This window comes from Microcaecilia unicolor, chromosome 7 (genome assembly GCF_901765095.1).
Source record: "Microcaecilia unicolor chromosome 7, aMicUni1.1, whole genome shotgun sequence".
In the NCBI taxonomy this organism is placed as follows: domain Eukaryota; kingdom Metazoa; phylum Chordata; class Amphibia; order Gymnophiona; family Siphonopidae; genus Microcaecilia; species Microcaecilia unicolor.
The window spans coordinates 43764730-43784584 of NC_044037.1; the positions used below are offsets into that span (position 1 = coordinate 43764730).

At 44.1% G+C, this 19855-nt stretch overlaps 1 protein-coding gene across 4 annotated transcripts in view; it reads right to left on the reverse strand.

Annotated features, from left to right (window-relative positions):
* LOC115474359 (integrator complex subunit 6-like) overlaps positions 1-19855 on the reverse strand; it is a 170139-nt gene that overhangs the window by 92320 nt on the left and 57964 nt on the right. For all 4 annotated transcript variants that reach the window (XR_003942838.1, XR_003942839.1, XM_030209804.1 and 1 more), the window contains 3 exons: positions 10279-10368; positions 1871-2054; positions 398-526 (listed from right to left, as the gene is read on the reverse strand). Coding sequence is in view for 2 of the 4 variants with exons in the window: in XM_030209804.1 (XP_030065664.1) it covers positions 398-526; positions 1871-2054; positions 10279-10368 (403 nt within the window). In the remaining 2 variants the exon portion in view is untranslated. The remainder of the gene's footprint in view (positions 1-397; positions 527-1870; positions 2055-10278; positions 10369-19855) is intronic.

The following is a 19855-nucleotide window of genomic DNA, read 5'->3' on the forward strand; positions in this document are numbered from 1 at the left end:
ATACTCCCTTTCAGAAACCAGCAAAGCTGTTCACAATATACCACATACAAATACATTATGGGTTTCTAAACCTGTCTGGGGGACCCATGGCCACTCAAGTTTTCTGGATATCCTCAATGAATATGCATAAGATAAGATCTGTATACACTGCCTTCATTGCTACAAATCTCTCTCATGCATATTCATGGAGGATATTATGAAAACCCAACTGGCTGGGGGGATCCTCCAGGACAAATGTGGGAATTACTGTCTTAGAGCAAGTCAATTAGTTCTTGATTCAGCTTTGCTGAGCAATGCTTTAACAAGCAAACAAAATCCTTGCAGTGGGAGATTATTTCCCTGTGCTTTTCCTGAGGAAAAGCTTCATTATCCATACTGTTTTATATTTTGTAGTTACCTTCTCCGCTGGGAGCAGGATCTGGTCCTGTTTTTTCAAAGTTAATCACAACCCCACTCTGAATTTTTTGTACTAGTGACTCCAAACATTGGTTCAGCATCCTCTGTGTCCGGACACAATAGGAGCGACCTATGGACGCAAGAAGAGAAGTACCGATCAGTTCCTTCAGATTTTTTAAGATCATGTTTATAAACAAGAAACTAATTTTACAAAGAATACAAAGAAACAAGTACATTAAAAAGAGTTAATTTGCAAAGCGCCACACTTCAAAATAGAAAATTTTAAAATACTTTTACTCCTACCTATTTTTAATCTGGAACAGAAATATATATATTAGTCCCTAATGCAATGAGTTCTTGAAATTTTGTTTTTAATATGTTGAACAGAGAGGTAAGGGGCTGTATTTCTGATCAGTTCCTTCAGATTTGTTAAGATCATGTTTATAAAACAAGAAACTAATTTTACAAAGAAATAAGTACATTAAAAAAAGTTATTTTATGAAGTGCCACTTCAAAATGGAAAATTTAAAAATTCTTTTACTCCTACCTATTTTAATTTGGAACACAAATATACATTAAAAAAATCCCTAATGTGCTTGGAGTTTTTGGCTCCTGTGGAAGTTACATTGAATACCATCTGGAAGGCACTCCAGGAACTAACGGTGGTAGTAAATAATTTTGCTTCAGATATAATCTTATTAGTGAGCCATATGGATAATCGAATCGAATCCTTTGAGAATGAAAAATTGATACAGCAAATGAAGTTCTACAGGAGTAGGAAACGGTTAAGATTTTGAAAATGATAATAGACCAGAAAAATTTGAACAAAATGAATATCTAGATTGTTGTTTTCCCAGAGTTCCGGGTATGACTCCTAAAGTTTTTTCCTCTGAAATGATTCCTCTTAGTATATTAATTCAAAAGGAGTGAAGCCTATGAAACTGGGATTACCTTAATCAGTGGGAATTGGATTAGAGATTCAAGTGTTTGTATTGTTAAATAATTTCTGGTTTTAAAAGAGAAAAAAATGAAATCAGGTGTATTATTTCCACTAATATTGGACAATAAGTATGTTTCCAACAAAATTAATTGACTATATACCGTCTTGGGTTTGAAGAAGCCAACCAGACGATCAATGTGGAATAATGATTCAGATAAATAATAACTGGGGATAATCAGGTTAATACCACGTTTTCTTTGTTTATTGTTGTTTAATTGATCTCCTTGTCTTGTTTCACTCTCCCTATTTATTTTGTGGTCTAAGAAAGAGAAAGATTGTATATAATCCATTTATCTAGTTGAGATTGTTTTCCTCTATATTGTATTAATGTACAGTCATCTCTGTATTACTGTTTGCAAGTGACCCTTGTAAAATGAAAACTTATAAATAAATGATTTTAAAAATCCCTAATGCAATGACTTCTTGATATCTTGTTTTTAATATGTTGAACAGAGAGGGACCACTGCACAATACCTCCTGTGACTTCACACATCTGAGTGATGGCTGTCTCATCGGAAGGGACGCTTCCAAGCTGCTCTGGTTCTATGGGGGAGGCACCTGGAAGTCGTAACACCAGGGCAAATAGCCTCTGATCCCAGCGGAATGGCTCTTTGGTTAGTTCACTTCCAGGTAAAGGAGAATTCAAAGGAAGATGAAGCTGAGGAAGATGATATTGAAAGAAAGCATTAAGAAATCCTGTTTATTAAAATTATGTACAGTATTTTACTTCATTTAATTGCTTGATAAATTAGTAACTGCAATGTTGCCTTCTGTGAGACTACCTGAGTATCCTCAAATTCAAGACCTGATAAGATTTGTATTTATACTTTATTAACCAACAGCCCATAAAAAGATCTAAGTAGTGTATAATAAATTACATAAATAAGGGTTATACAAAACAAGGAACAGTATTCTCAGCCTCAGTTCAAGCCTCAATTTAATCTCCTATGGCAAACGGCACAACTTTACCCCAACCCACAGCCATCCTCAAGTTAGACAACTATAAAATTCTAAGGTTTGCTCATCCACCTTGCTTCACACAAGGTTCAACTGTTCAAAAACATTATGTGCAGAGTGCACAATGGTAAAATTTGCTCTTACCTGATAATGTCCTTTCCTTGAGCCCTGCTGTCCAGTCCAGAGCAGTGGGCTGTGCCACCCAATCAGCAGATGGGAGACAGAGAAAATGGAAATCCAGCAACATCACTACCATTATAAAGACTGGTGCAGCCCTGGATCTTGTCAGTATACTTTTTGAAAAGCTGAGATTAAAAAACTAGGCACAACTCTAACCACACATTCTAAAACCACTGTGGAACTACTGTCCGGAGCAGAGAAGGAACCTACTTTATATTCTTCCCTGCCGCCGGGAAAAAAAGGAACAAGGTCAAGTGTGCAGTGCACGAAGACCCCTTTCAAAGCAGCCACATCCACTTTGGGGGAATCGACGGACAAACCACGCTTAAAACCTCCTTGTAAGAAGGCCAAAATGGAAGGGAAATATGTTTGTCTCATGGACAGGTCCTGGGTCTTCACCAGGTCTTAAAACACTCACTAGACTTGCACAGAAGCCAGCAAGAATGAGATCCTGTGCACCTTAAGAAGAGTAGAAAGTACTGCCCAACAGTAACCCCTGTGCATCAGTCTATGTTTTTCAATGGCCAGAGCTTAGCCAATGGGATCTGGGTCCTCCATAAAGACAAGCTCTTGCCTGAGGAGGTCCAGGCTCTGCAGTAAGTGCAGCAGACTGCCTGTCAGCAACCTGTCCAAATCATCACATCATTGACGATGAAGCCAATCTGCGACCATCAGGATCACCAAACAAGGAGTTACTATTCCGTGCAAGATCCATCTGACAAGAGGCCATGGAGAGTGCATATACAACAGGCTCTCCAGGAGACAAGGCTGGATCACAGCATGGATGCCCTTGGGTGACAAACTCCCTTCTTGCATAACTTTAGCTTTTGGCAAGACGTCGTTAAAGTTGAAAACCAGCAGATGACACTCTCATGGGTAGGGCGGATCAGCGCAGTTAAAATGATCATACTCCCCAAATTACTATATCTATTTATGGCGTTGCCTATCTCCCTACCAGACAAATTCCTGCAGGGTTTACAATGTAGAGTTTTCTCCTTCATATGGAAGAAAAGGCCTCCGCGGGTGCGTAACGAGGTGATGTACCAGCTGAGAACACGGGGGGGGGGGGGGGGGGGGGGGGGGGTGAATGGGAGTCCCATCGTTTCTATTATACTACCAAGCAGCCCATCTTAGAATATTGGCAGATTGGTTACAGGGTACAGGAAGATTTGGAAAGGCTTGAGCAGGGGTGGTTAAACCCTCACCCACTGAGAGCAATATCATGGCTACCTAGACAGGTTCTGGGAGAGATAATCAGAGATTGCCCGCCTCTGCTCCAGTGGCCTTTGACAACTTGGAGTAGAATACGAGAAATTTTTTCCCAGGCCATACATATTTTCTGCACACGTTTATCCGCTTTGCTCCCCCACTTTACCCCAGGTACCCAGGATTCCTGTTACCGCTTGTGGGAGGGCCTGGGTCTTTGCGAGTTGGGTCAAATATGGGAGGAGGGTGTAGTCTTGTCCTTTGAAGAGCTATGTAAAGAGTATGGGCTTTCTCCCTTGCATGCCTTTCAATATTACTAGCTGCGAGATCTTATCGTACGTAGGGCAAGAGGTGACTTAAGCTTGTCCAAGACCCTAATTGAACAAGGGCTTATGTGTGGGAGAGGGAGAGGGGGCATTTTGAGAATATATAGGGCTCTCCTCTCATTCCGTAACCCTATTGAGTACTGTCTAAGTGGGAGAAAGCTTTGGATGTAGCATAGAGTTCTCACAATGGGAACAAGCATTTAAATCTTTGCTTCAGGTTTCTATTTCAAGTGCAATGGCGGAAAATGGGCACAAAATACTTTACTGTTGGTACTATACTCCCCAGCGTTTGGCCAAGATGTCCCACTCCAGTTCAGCACTCTGTTGGTGCCAGTGTGGTTCAGAGGGAGATATGTTTCACGTTTGGTGGTCCTGCCCGCATTCTCAGACGTTCTGGGTGGATGTTTTGAAATTTATCTTTAATGTAGCTGCAGTTAGTAATCCTATGAAAATGGACTCTTGCCTCTTGCACTTTAAACCTCATGGAGTTAAAAAGCCTGTTCACCAATTTGCCACACAGGTGTTTGTGGCAAGTAAGATGGTCTTAGCGGCGGCTTGGAAGAGCCCCACTCTCCCTGGCCTTCAAACAATTTTACGTAAGCTGGACAGTATTCATTTGATATCAAGACTCACAGCTATGTGCACGGGACATCTAACTAAATACCATAAAATTTGGGACTTATATGTTAAGTGGCCCTCTCGTCCGGATGCCTCCTGCTCATCTGATACCCAGACCAGAGAGTTCCATCTTGGGAGGGGAAGGGGAGGGGGAGGGAATGGGGGCTAAACTGTTATTAGCGTTTGTTTCTATGCTCTAGTCAGTGGGGCTGGTTTATGGTTGTATTGTTCATTGACAATTCTGTATTATCACATTACTTTTTCAATAAAAGGAAAATAAACAAAGGAAAAAAAAAAAAAGAAAACCAGCAGACCTCAGTTATCCACCACCATTTAAACACTGTGGGGCTCAACAACTATTCACCCAGGTCCAGAATGTTCCAACTGGGAAAGTCTACTTATACATTTTCTACCCCAGCAAAATGAATGCCAAACTGGCTATCAGATGGCTCTCTACTGACTGACACAGCAAGGCACGTTCTTCTGCTACCAATCCACTTTTGGTGCCCCCTCCCTGTTGTTATCTGCTGCTCTGGCACTTGTCAGACAGAACCCAAACCACCACACCCCTTATTAGCAGGAAAGCTCACCAGCATTAGATGAACTACCCTGAATTTCAGTCTGTTGATATACAAGGCTGTCTCCTGAGTGGACCAAGTTCCCTGTGCCACTTACCCTTAACAGTAAGCCCTCCATCAGAGGCTGGCACTGGTCATGCCTGCTACCCAACTGAGAGATTCCAAGTCCATGCCCTTACGATGGGGGGGAGGGATAGGGACCACCATAAGAGAGCTCCTGATCAACCCCAAAAGGGCAGACTGTGAACAGGGGGACCAGCTAGAAAGAAGTGTCTACTGTAGAGACCTCATGTAGGATCTCATCCACCAGAGCATCTTCAGAGTTGCTGCCATGGACCCCCTGCCTCCAGATACTCTAGGAATGAGGAAAACAGACTGCTCTACACATAATTTACTAACCAAACAAGGTTCTCCAATAATTTCTGAATCATTTTAAAGTGGCTGCCACAGCATCCTCCTTCAAATCAGCCCAGATCAACCAGTAAACCAGGATGGATGAACCTTGATCCCTTCTTTACTGAGAAAGGCCATCACCACTACCACTCTGACCTTTATGAAAGTCCTCTGGGCCATGGCCAAACTGAACAACAGGGCTCTAAACTGATAGTGCTGACCGAGGACATAGAAGTGGGGAAACAGCTGATGCTGATCCTGAATCCAGATGTGAAGGTATGCTTTAGTCAGGTTGAGGAAGGAGAGGAATTTGTCCCTCTTGACCACCATGATCACAGATTGTAAGATCTCCATGTGAAATCAGGGCATACACAATGTGGCACTGACCTTTGAGATGTAAAAAAAAAAAGGACAGAATGAGCCTCCTTTCTTGGATATGACAAAATAAAGAGTAGTATCCTGCCCGCACTCCTCTAAGGGAACTGGAACAATGGCTCCCAGCTGGTGTGATTGCCGAAATGCATCAGTCACCACTGTCATCTTCAGCACCAGTGGAGAGGGGTACTGCAAACTTTACAGCATAGCCTTGTTATCTGGACGTACTGCACTGTTGGCGTTCCTTTTCTGCCTTTGGAAAATTGGGATTTGGATGTTTCAAGCACATGGACATCCATTTGGGCATTTTGCTATGTTCATATGCTTCAAAAATAAGCTCCTTGGATTGTCAGAGCAGATGGTGCAAACATCTGCTTTAGGAAACCCTCCACTTTCCTGTCTTGCGAGTTCAAGGGTAAACCTGGTATGGTGGTCTTCTTTGCCCCCACCATAACCAGGGAGCCCACCCTGGGGAGGCAAAGCAATTGGTTCAGATCTTCCTCATGTATAGGATGGGATTCCCCATGACACTGATCCCCTTCAGAACTGCCACTGGCAATTTACACATAACCAAGACCATCTTCCTCAGGGCTTTGTGGAAAGGGACTTGGGGCAATTCATCAATATGGGCTACCACTAAGAGGGGTTATTTTATGCAATGAGACCTTGTACTAAAATAGCATGACTTATGGTAAAATAACCCGTCTTAACGGTAGCCCACGTTAACTTCCCCCCTTAGTCTTCATAAGCCCTCTAAAATGGAATCAGAATCTATGGCTTCCTTCGTAGGCACCTCTGACATCTGTGGGATCGTTATAGGGTCCCACTTGTAAACAAATTAGGGAATCTGAAATCCATTAATAGAGAGGACTTTGCCTCAAACTGTGTTGTATTTTCAGTGGATTTCGGTAATTTATCCCTCAAGTACCAGGTTCTTGCTTAGAATTTGGCTTTGAGTAACACTTCATCATCAATCCCCTTGGTACCACTCTGGCCTAAGGTTGCTTAAATAGTAATCATGATACTCAGAATGTATTTGGTTAAACAACAAATCAATAGATAATTTTATCCAGTATAAGGATATCTTACATTTTTACCACAAACTGTGAAAATGGCTTAAAAAAACACTTATTTAGTCCAGATTTGGGACAGACTAACCCTACAATTTTTTTTTAACTTTTCAAAGCTTGTGGATCTGCTTCTGTATCTCCAAACTCTTCCCCTTCAGCTAAATTGGCTTCATATTTCTCTGAAAAGATGTCTAATATTCAATGTAATTTTATTGCTGTCCTAGTCCCACTTGCATTAAGTTTCACTCCTACTGTCCTTGCTGCTGTCTTTGGTAGTTTTAATCCCATGGCTAATTTTTACTCTTCAGAAAGTTCTTTCCTTTTAATCTTGCTATGTTTAAAGATCTAGAATTGGGCATTATCCCACACAAGTTTAAGTTCAACGTGGCTTACAATAATTTTTTCTTTTCTTTGCTCAGTTGTGCATTTCAGCTTTGATGCATGTCAAGTAACTGCTGTTTGGAAAGAAAGCTGATTTTAGATGTATCTAACTCTGAAAATATCCATCCTGTCTCTTATATTCCCTTTATCTAAAATTCTGGAAAAAGTTGTTTTCCTTTAATAACAAGTTTTTTGAGAAGACCAACTTGTTATATCCTAAGAAAGGTCACAATACAGAAACCTAATTAACTACATTGTTAACCGAGATTTGAAGATTTTTGGATTCTTGTATACTTGAAATTTTGGTTTATCGCTTGTTTCTGCTACTGCTGGTATTTGTGATAAGGTACTGGCATGGCTATCTAGTTTTCTATTTAAGGTCTCTGTTGGAGCTAAGCTTTCTATCAGTATCAGCTTAATTGTAGTGTTTATTTATTTATTTATTGCATTTGTATCCCACATTTTCCCACCTCTTTGCAGGCTCAATGTGGCTTACAAGGATTGGTCTTGGCCCCTATTTAATATCTTTCTAGTTCCTTTTACACGATTAGTGCAATCTCTTGGTCAATGAGATTCATCTTGTAATCTATGCAGACCCACATTCTGTTAATCTGTCTCCTCTCAAACATTGCCTGGAAGCTGTAAATTGCTCAGGACCAACTATTTAAAACTTGATTCTTAGAAATCCCATGCCCTTTGTATTTCAGGCATTTCCTGACTTCCTATTCTTATCTCCAATTATGCACTCTGATTTGATCCCTATTTTGGGAGTCCATTTCATTTCCATCTTCAGATCGATATTCAACTTGCTTCAGTGTCTAAAGCCATGTTTTTTAATTCTTTATTGAATCCATGCAGTTAAATCTTACTTTGGTGGGATTACGCTCTACATGCTTGTTCATGCCTTACTTTTTAGTCACATTGATTACTATAATTTTATCTATAATGGCTTCAAATTGTCCTCCCTGAGAAGGCTGCACCTTATTCAGAATACTGCTGTTAAGTTACTGTTTAAAGCCTGGAAATTTGATCATCCAAAAACAAAACACTGGCTTCCCATCACTTACAGAGTCAAGTTTAAAATCTTGGTCATGGTCCATAATGTCCTGCATTCAGGGTTACCAGAGAATTTGTTTGATATGTTGATTTCTTATAAGCCCATGAGTTTACTCCAAGAAACCTTCCTGTTATTCTACCACCATCTGTCAATCATCTCAATTGCACGCATCATTCTACGTTTTATTTTGGGGGCTTTTCCTTATGAAATTCTATTCCTTTCTATCTTCAGAGTGAAACAAGCCCTTTCTTGAACTTGATGAGGGGATAAGGCAAATTTCTTTTATCCAGTCTTTGATGAGGTTGTGGACTGCTAGGTTGGAGTTAGGTGCTCTTGAGTGTTTCAGCGGTGACTGCTTTTTAGTTTCTCTTTTTCTGATTTTTCTTGTTCTCAATTGCCTTTTAGCTTGCTTTTGTTGTAAACCGCTCTGGTGCCCCAAGTGAAGGGCAATATATAAAGTGATGTGTTAAAGTAAATAGACCCGAGAAATGAGTGATGCTAGCTCTTCCTATCTAAACAGATGAATAATGGAGGACTCATCCCTCTCTAAGGAGAGCTCAAATCCAGGCAGACCACTGGGGATGCCACCCCACCTACATCTGCTCACGCCTCGTGGCCTGAAGACATAGGTATCTCTTCTGGAGAGCCCCACCTACTTCTCATTGCAAATGGTTCAGACTAAACTTAATGCACTGCAAACGTTAGGGGCTACAAGTGCCACACTTCTGACCAACTGATATGCACATCCTTCCTGCCCCTGTATACGCGGGCCAAGCAAAACCCTTAGGCTCTCTTGAGAATACTTTACTTCAGCCTCCTGGCTCCCTGATGGAGAACTGCATTGCCTCAAAAGCAGCCTTCCCCCCTTTTCTCTTTTCTGATCTCTTATTCTTTTAAATCAATTTTATTAGGGAAGAGGCTGCTGAGGAAGTAAAGGCTAGAGAGACTGAGGGTCAATGAAGTAGGGATGAGGATCAGAAACAGGAGAGAACCAATGCCTAATTGCTGCCCCCTTCCCAGGTAGGGACCCATGGGGGCTGCACCACCACGGAACATCCTAGCCCAGCAGGATTGGGATTCATGGTCTGAGTCATGTAGGAGGACTGACTCTTAGCTCAATTAGGGCAAAAGTACACAAACCAATCTCTAAGAACAGACTCTGAAGCTTAACCTTGGGTACAGGCTGCAACCCATTCCCAGGAAGCCAGATACCAAACAACTATGCTGCACAATCCAAGCCGCAATCATCTTCTGGAAGCAGAGAATACTGACAAGTTCCAAGGCTGCACTAATCCTTACACCGGTGATGACATCAATGAAATTCAATTTTCTCTATCTGCTATATGGATGGCTCAACCCACTTGCATGGACTGGTCTAGCAGAATAAGGAAATAGGCCATTAGTGCAACCTGACAAGTTTCTCTTCATATCTAACAGAGGCACAAATAAAACAAAACATGTACAATGCAGTGCAAAATATGGTATCAAAATAAAATCAAGAAACTTACATAATATAATTTAAGACCTAATCAAACTTAGTACATCCCATATATTTACACACAGCTTTAATATATGAAAGGCAAGCTATATCTTAAAATGTATAAAAAGCAGTAGACTTTGTACGATTTTCTTGTGTAAAGGGATAATTTTTGGGAACCAAAAAAATAGACAAGCTAAATCTATTTTAAAGCAAAATTACAACTTTCTGTCTTCCCTTCAAAAAAAACAAAACCAACCTCACCTCTTCTTTGACACCAGCTGTAATTGTCAGCTTGTTTCCATCTGTGATCGTAATTAAAATGGATGGCTCTAAAAAGAATGGATTTCTCCCCTTGAACATACAAAAAACAAAATAAAGTAAACATAAAGTATATTTCAGGTTATTTCCATTCCAAATGTATTCATCGTCCTCTCTTACTACAGTACAGTCTCAATTATCTGATATTTGCTAATCCAACCATCTGGCATATCCAACAAACCCCCAGTGACACCATCACATTTATTTCTTTTAAAAATCTTTGTTTAGAACAATTTTTGAAAATTGGGAACTCTATGCCTTTGTAAATGCATTGCTGCATGCCAGAGGGAGAAAGACAGGCAATACTGGGTGGGCTGGAGAGACACAGCAGACAGGGGAAATACTGCATAGGAGGGGGAGAAGAGCAAATTTGGATAAGGGAAAGAGAGGTGGGCAGAAGCAATGCTGAATGGTGCAGGGTGCGGGGAGGGAGGAAGACAGGGGCAGTGTTGCATGCCAGGGGAAGAGAAACAGAGGGGAAAATTATATTTCTTACCCAATAGTTTTCTTCCCTTTAATCATTCTAGACCAGAACAGACCAGACCAATGGGTTATGTCCATCCACCAGCAGAAAGAGACAGAGGAAAAAAACATAGTTCCAAGCACTTCACCCTTTAAGTGTATTGTGCAGCCTGGAATGTTCAGTATTTTGAATAGACAAGCAATGGTGCTCTTAACTGCAACAAAATAAGAAAACAGGAAAACAGAGCTTACTAGAACTCCAATGACACCCAGATGGGAGATATTGCGGGCTCTTGCGCGGCCAAGGGCAGGCAAGCCACTCATCAGAAGGGAAGGAAGGTCATCTCTCAGCCTTTTCATCTGTCAAGCAAACGTACCTCTGAAGCAGGAGAACTGGCTCAAAGGGGAAGCATAGCTGGCATCGCCAAGTGGCATGAACAGTAAGGTAGCATCCCGTCCTCTTGAAATGTCCTCTGCTTCCAGAAGCCAAAAAGAGCCTCCAACACTGATACAGAAGAGTCAAGCTCTAGAAATATCCACAGGAAAGCAACCAAGAAAACCCAGACAAGGTGGGTGTCTGGACTGGTCTGGTATGAGTACCATCACGTAAGAAACATCATTTTCCCTTCCTAGTCATCGATACCAGACCAGACCAGTTCAGACCAATGGGATATTGCAAAGTAGTAGCATTAGGGTGGGAAAGGAAAATCACGAATAGAAGAATAGCAATACTCCAAAGGGACAAAGGAAACGTCCGCAAAGACGCCAAGCAACAGCCTAAAAAGAACCCGCACCAGGCAGAAACTCCTACGGTCTCCAACTGTAGAAATTAATAGAGTCCTTGAAATATGAGAAAGGCTGAAGCCCCGGAAGGAAGCCATTGCACAGCCTGAAAGGCCTTGAGAAGGAGCCTAAGGAGTTCCAGCCAAAGTACAGTCAGGGGTTCCCAAGTCTGCCCATGAAGAGGCCCACAAGAAAAAGGACCTGAACAGACACCAAAGACAGCATCTGCTGAAAAGGAAGTCCTAGAGGAGGGAGGAAATCACACACCACTCATCAGGTTGGAGCTAAGTCAAACCACCGCCAAAGTTGCAGCAAGGGGGTCCCGAGTCGGAATCTAAAGGAGCTGAGACTCTGACTGGCAAACCAAGGGGGGATACATCCCACCCGAAAGGATGGAGGAAGAGGCCACCAACCGAAACGGCGGTAGACACTGCCAACTTGAACTCAGCCAATCCAAGAAATGGGAAGATTGAACTAAACATGACAACCAAGAGGCACTGCAACACCATCCAAAGATGGAATCACCTCGACTCCCCTAAAGCAACTGCCTTCAGGACAGGAAGAAACCTACTCGCCTAACAAGGCCAAGGCCCGAGCACCAAACAGCGACAAAGGACAATTCCAAAGACAGAAACAGACCTCCTGGGCATGAGCCAGAACATAGGTCCATTGTCTGTCCAGACACAAGGACAGACCTACCAGTCTAAAACTGAATCACACCTCACCTACAGAAACGGCATCCTGATTCATGAGCAGGGAGGAGGCAACACCCCCACCTCCAGGAACGAAGGTATTCTGCATCTCCTGACAGAGAGAAAAACTCATCTCCTGAAGAAGATGGGAAGAAAGTGATGTGAGACATCCGGGAATAGAGTCCCGTTCGATCTTCCAAAAGAGAGGCATGAGAGGACCCCAGACAACTGGCCAAGAGGGAATAGTGTCTGGCTCATAAGAAGGAAGCTCAACTTACAAGGCCGAGACCTAACAAGAGTAACCACCCAAAGAGGAACCAGACTCAACAACCAAAGATGGAGCCAGGTTCTCCATCTACTACTACTACTACTACTATTTAGCATTTCTATAGCGCTACAAGGCGTACGCAGCGCTGCACAAACATAGAAGAAAGACAGTCCCTGCTCAAAGAGCTTACAATCTAATAGACAAAAAATAAAGTAAGCAAATCAAATCAATTAATGTGTAAGGGAAGGAAGAGAGGAGAGTAGGTGGAGGCGAGTGGTTACGAGTCAAAAGCAATGTTAAAGAGGTGGGCTTTCAGTCTAGATTTAAAGGTGGCCAAGGATGGGCAAGACGTAGGGGCTCAGGAAGTTTATTCCAGGCGTAGGGTGCAGCGAGACAGAAGGCGCGAAGTCTGGAGTTGGCAGTAGTGGAGAAGGGAACAGATAAGAAGGATTTATCCATGGAGCGGAGTGCACGGGAAGGGGTGTAGGGAAGGACAAGTGTGGAGAGATACTGGGGAGCAGCAGAGTGAGTACATTTATAGGTCAGTAGAAGAAGTTTGAACAGGATGCAAAAACGGATAGGGAGCCAGTGAAGCGACTTGAGGAGAGGGGTAGTATGAGTAAAGCGACCCTGGCGGAAGACGAGACGGGCAGCAGAGTTTTGAACCTACTGGAGAGGGGAGAGGTGACTAAGTGGGAGGCCAGCAAGAAGCAGATTGCAGTAGTCTAAACGAGAGGTGACAAGGGTGTGGATGAGGGTTTTGGTACAGAGCTTGGAAAGGAAGGGGCGGATTTTACGGATGTTGTAAAGAAAGAAACGACAGGTCTTGGCAATCTGCTGGATATGAGCAGAGAAGGAGAGAGAAGAGTCAAAGATGACCCCAAGGTTTCGAGCTGAGGAGACAGGGAGAATGAGAGAGCCATCAACAGAAATAGAAAACAGGGGGAGCGGGGAGGGGGAGAAGGATTGAGGGCTGTTCTAGAACAACAGTACGAGAATTGCCGCCGAGAAAGCCAGCCCATTCTAACCAAAGAGAAGTTAGGCTAGATCTCTAGAAACTCCAGACACAGAAATGGACTTAACTTCCAGAAAGGAAGTACAGCCTGACCCCCATTGAGAGCACAACACCCGACCCCTGGAGAGGGCGCAAGGCTCTGCTCGACTCCCGGAGGGTGCAAGGCTCAACCTCCAGAGAGGGAGCAAGGCTCGACCTCCAGAGAGGGAGCAAGGCTCGACCTCCAGAGAGGGAGCATGACTCCACATCCGGAGAGGGAGCATGGCTCCACATCCGGAGAGGGAGCAAGGCTCAACCTCCTGAGAGAGAGCAAGGCTCAACCTCCAGAGAGAGAGCAAGGATCGACCACCAGAAAGAGAATAAGGCTCGAACTCCAGAGAGGGAGCAAGGATCGACCACCAGAAAGAGAATAAGGCTCGACCTCCAGAGAGGGAGCAAGGCTCAGTTCGACCGCTGGCGAGGGACAAGGCCCGACCTCCTGAGAGAGAGCAAGGCCCGACCTCCTGAGAGGGCGCAAGGCCCGACCTCCAGAGAGAGCACAAGGCCCGACCTCCAGAGAGGGCGCAAGCTCAACCCCCAGAAAGGGAACAGGGCTCGACCTCCAGAGAGGGAGCTAGGCGACTCCTAGAGAGGAAGCAAGGATCAATCACCAGAGAGGGAACAAAGCTCAACTTCCAGAGATGGAGCAAAACTCGACCTCGAGAGAGGGAGCAAGGCTTGACCACTAGAGAGGAAGCAAAGCTCACCCTCCAGAGAGGAAGCTAGTCCCGAGCAGCGAAGCCCCGCTCAAGGGTTGCCACAACTTGGTATGCCAGACCTGCAGAGAAAAGTCCACAGGCAGCAAGAAGAGTATGAAGCACAGGCTGTAGGAGAAAGGAGTTTCAAGCCGAGAGGAAGACTAGTCAGACGTACAGAGTAGGTGCCACGCTCAATCCACAAGACCCTACAGGAAGAATCTATACTTCTCCTCCAGAGGTAGGAGCAACACACATTCAGAGCCATCGGGTAAGGAAACAAACCATCGAAGTGACCCAGAAGAAGACAGTAAACCACATAAGAGGACTATAGGAACCTCCTCAGCTCCATGTGCACTCCAAAAGAAAGAGAAGAAGGTCAACCATAGCCCCCAAAGAGAACTGCACCACCCAGGCCGTGGAGAACCACATCACGAGACAGGAGAGACTGCCAGCCTGAAAGTGAGGAGCACTACAGCCCCCAAGGTTAACAGTAGCAGAAGCCAGCTCCAAAGGGAGAGGAATCTGCGCTCTCCCCTGAAACGAAGGGAGAGGGAATATAAGTTGCAAGAAGCATCAAGCCGAGAAACTGGAAGGTCTCACAGAGAGGAGAAAGAAGAACAGCCAGGGGCCTGAGTCTAATGGGACCTGAACCCAGCTGGCAGAGCAAAGAAAACCTCTGCGGCACCCACGAGGCAAATCAACAGCTACCAGCTGACACTCCTACTCACAACCTACACCAGGAAGGAACCGCAGGGCTGCTCAGGACAGCAGAAACTTCTAGGACCCCAAGCACAACAGCAGCGCTCCGATGCACCACAAACACAGCTGTAATAACCCAAGAAGGAAAAATAAAAAGGAAGAAGGACTGCCAGCCCGAGACGGACACAGCGCCCAAAGGTGGAAACAGCAGATGCCAAAATGAAGACGGGAAAAACTCCATGCAGTAGGGCATTATAAACAGGCCTGCTGCCCAAGAAGTACCAGAGAAGAGAAGCAACTGTCATGGCAACTGGCACGCTGCACTGTAGTCAAGTCAGGGAAAAGGAAATATTCGTTGGAGGAACACTGGCCTACAAGGGGAACCTCGGAAGTTGATGGAAGACGAGCTGAAGGTAGAACGGCGTGAACAAAAAAGGCTCACTACTGCAACTGAGACAACGGATCGCAAAAGCAGCGCAGCCTCAGACAACTAGAAACAGGCGTGCATCCTAAAAGCCCATGAAAATAAAGTTGCTGAGACTGAATTGTATCAGAACCAGACAACAGAAAAGAAACAAATAAAAGTACTGCAGATGCTATTCTTTTTTTAAAACTGGAAATAAAAGAAAATAAAAGGAACGTCTTACCTCACTGTGCCGACTCAGAAAGTAAACATACTTACTCAGCATGAAAGGTAAGTAGAAACATGTCCTTGCCACATTCCATCCCGCAGAGCTTCAAAGGCTTCAGGTGAGGGAGGGGAAGAGAGGGACCTAGGAAACCTAGGTATTCCCTAGCTGGCCGATGAGGGACCCAGTAAAACAGTGTCATCTTAGTGAAACCCCAGCTTTGGGAGCTAGCACACCCCTGGCTCAAATGTCACACAGCAGAATGTATGCAAGAGCTAGCCAGCCATGACCAAAAGGAGTTGCAGATCCGTCCACCATCTGCTAACAGACAGAGAAAAAAACTGGGCATTCCAGGCTGCACGATACACTTAAGCGGCAAAGTGCTTGGAGTTATGGGGTTTCTTTTCTCTATCTCTTTCTGAGGGATGGACATAACCCATTGATCTGTCTGGTCTGGTATTGAAGACAAGGAAACAGGCAATGCTGGATGATGGGGTGGAGGAAAGGAGAGACAGAAGAAATACTTCATGGGAGGAGCAAGAAACAGGGCAAAGCTTGATGTGCGAAGACAGAGAGAAAATGACAGGGCAATGCTGAATGGTGCAGGCGGGAGAGGGGGAGGAAAGAGATGGACAATGATGCATGTCAGGGGCAAAGAGAGACAGACGGGGCAATGTTGGATGGTGGGTGCAGGGCAGAGAGAAATAGAGAGGAAATACTGGATGGGAGAGCGGGGGACAAGAAAGGGGATACTGCCTAGCAGGTGGAAGAGAGGGGGAGAGAGATAAGAGACAGGATGCTGGCTGGCTAGCAGTGAGGGGGGAAGAGTGACAGAAGAAGGGATGCTGAAAGGGAGAGAGACAAGAGAGGATATACTGGATGGTAGGGGGAGAGAACAAGAAATAGGATGCTGGATGGTCATAGGGGGAGGGAGAGACAGAAGATACTGAATTGCAGGAGCAGAGAGAGAAGATGCTGGACAGAAGGGGGAGAGAGGAAAAAGTTAGTGAAAGACTGGGGAGTAAGAGGAAGGAAAATGGAAGGGCTAGAGTGAGGGAAAGAAATGGAAAGTTGTACATAGACAAAGTATAAAGAAGGAGATAAAATTCTGGAAAACATGAATGAAATCTGAATGAATAGGCAGAAAAAAGAATGGAAGAAAGCTGAAAGGAACAGATCAGTGCTGGAGCTGGATGAAGTGGAGGAGGTAAAGAACACAGAAGAGAAAAAAGGCGACCCTTGGAAAGACTTTAAAGGAAGACAGGAAAGCAGAACCTGAGACCGAGGCCAACACAATTTAAAAAAATTAAATGGCTAAACAGATGAGGTAAAAAAAAAAAAGAATATTACTTTTAATTAAAAAAAAAAAAAGGTATTGCCTTATTTTCTGATTTCGTTTTATTTGCTAATTTATAATGAATTCCCAAAGAATTAATTTATAATGAAGCAATTTGAATATGTCAGTTTTAGAACATACGAATAACCATACTGGGTCAGACCAATGGTCCATCTAGCCTAGTATCCTGCTTCCAGCAGTGGCCAATCCAGGTCACAAGTACCTGGCAGAAACCCAATTAGCAGCACCATTCCATATTATCAATCCCAGTCCATCTAGCCTAATATCCTTCTTCCAGCAGTGGCCAATCCAGGTCACAAGTACCTGGCAGAAACCCAATTAGCAGCACCATTCCATATTATCAATCCCAGGGAAACCAGTGGCTTCCCCCATGTCCATCTCAACAACAGACTGTAGACGTTTCCTCCAGGAACTTATCCAAACCTTTTTTAAACTCAGATATTCTAACCGCTATTACCACATCCTCTGGCAGTGAGTTCCAGAGCTTAACTATTCTTTGAGTGAAAAGCGAAGGTACTTACCTGTAGCAGGTGCTCTCCGAGGACAGCAGGCTTTATGTTCTCACAAGTGGGTGACGCTGACCCATGTCCCCCGGTCCGGAATTTCCTAGAGTTAAACGAGAGCTTTGTGCAGTGTGAGACACACTCCACTGCACATACGCAAGTGCCCTCCCGCCTGCTGCGAGAACGCAGTCTCCTCCGTTTAATACTACAGCAAATAACAAAGGAGACAACTCCAAGGAGAAAACCTGCTACCTTTGCTTTCTCCAAGGACAAGCAGGCTTATAATTCTCACAAGTGAGGAATCTCTAGCATCCAGGTTCACCAAAAACAACAAACATTGGTCAATTGGGCAATGCAGATTAACCTGAAATTATATACAATCTGAACGAGAGTGCAGACTGGAACACAATAAAATGGGCCTAGGAGGGTGGAGTTGGATTCTAGATCCCAAACAAATTCTGCACCACTGTCCACCCGAACCGACTGTTGCGTTGGGTATCCTGCTCAAGGCAGTAGTGCGATGTGAATGTGTGAACTGAAGACCATGTCGCAGCCTTGCAAATTTCTTCAATGGAGGCTGACCGCAAGTAGGCTACTGACGCAGCCATGGCTTGACATTATGAGCCATGACATGACCCTCCAGGGCCAGCCCAGCCTGGGAATAAGTGAAGGAAATGCAATCTACCAGCCAATTAGAAACGGTGAGTTTCCCCGATGGTGACCCCCCATCCTGTTGGTATCAAAAGAAATAAAAAGCTGAGCGGACTGTCTATGGGGCTTTCTCCGCTCCAGGTAGTAAGCCAATGCTCTCTTGCAGTAGAGCTTTCACCAGGATGGGCATGAGGTTGGGGAAAGAATGCTGGCAAGACAATCGACTGGTTTAGACGGAACTCCGACACCACTTTCGGCAGGAACTTAGGGTGCATGAGGAGGACTACTCTGTTGTGATGAAACTTAGTATAAGGTGCATCCACCACTAAGGCCTGAAGTTCACTGACCCTACAAGCTGAAGTAACAACCACCAAGAAAATGACCTTCCAGGTCAAGTACTTCAGATGGCAGGAATTCAGTGGCTAGAAAGGAGCTTTCATCAGCTGGGTGAGAATGATGTTGAGATCCCATAACACTGGTGGAGGTTTGACAGGGGGCTTTGACAAAAGTAAACCTCTTATAAATCAAACTAGAGGCTGTCCAGAAATGGGCTTACCTTCTACACGTTGATGATAAGCACTAATTGCACTAAGGTGAACTCTTACGGAGTTGGTCTTGAGACCAGACTCTGATAAATGTAGAAAGTATTCAAGCAGGGTCTGTACAGGGCAAGCAAGGTGATCTAGGGCCTTGCTCTCACACCAGATTGCAGACCTCCTCCATTTGAAAGAATAGCACCTTTTAACAGTCTTTCCTGGAAGCCAGCAAGATCCAGGAGATACCCTCCGAAAGACCCAAGGAAGTGAATTCTAGGCTCTCAACATCCAAGCTGTGAGAGCCAGACTGAAGGTTGGGATGTAGAAGTGACCCTTGTCCTGCGTGATGAGGGTCTCAAAACACTCCAATCCCCACGGTTCTTCGCAGGATAACTCCAGAAGAAGAGGGAACCATATCCGCCACGGCCATTACGGCGCGATCAGAATCACGGTTCCTCAGTCTTGCTTGAGTTTCAATAAAGTTTTCCCCCCACTAGAGGTATGGGAGGATATGCACACAGAAGACCTGTCTCCCAACTGAGGAGGAAGGCATCCAGTGGTAGTCTGTCGTGGGCCTGAAGCCTAGAACAGAACTGAGGGACTTTGCTGTTCATCCGCGTGGCAAAAAGATCCACCGAGGTAGTGCCCATGCTCAGAAGATCTTGCAGGCTAAGCCCATATTGAGAGACCACTCATGAGGTTGCATTACCCTGTTCAGTCTGTCGGCCAGGGTATTGTTTTTGCCTAACATAATTCTGGGTGTTCTTAAAGAAACGGTTTCAAATTATGAAATTAGTAAATGTAACAGAAACCTTCAAAACTAATTTAAACAAAACTTGTCACTCTCATTATTCATATATGTATAGTGTTTTTCTGGAATAAAATCCAATAAATTTTTTTATATATATATGTATTGTGCTCAGTTTTTGGTGTATTGCTGTGGACTGATAATCCAAGTTTAGCAGGAACACCACCCTTACATCATAGCACATCCTACCTCCATCCTATTACTATTGTTCAATAGATGGGTAAAATTCAAAAAAATAGTAAACTTGATGTTCAAAAAGTGTATAAATAGCAGTTACTTAGCTTAAGTAGAGATGTGCTGAAAAAACCTTCTTCCTGCCAAATTCTTGTCCACTGCAATGTTTTTTACAAAAAAATCCCTCCGTGCAAAATATAAGACCA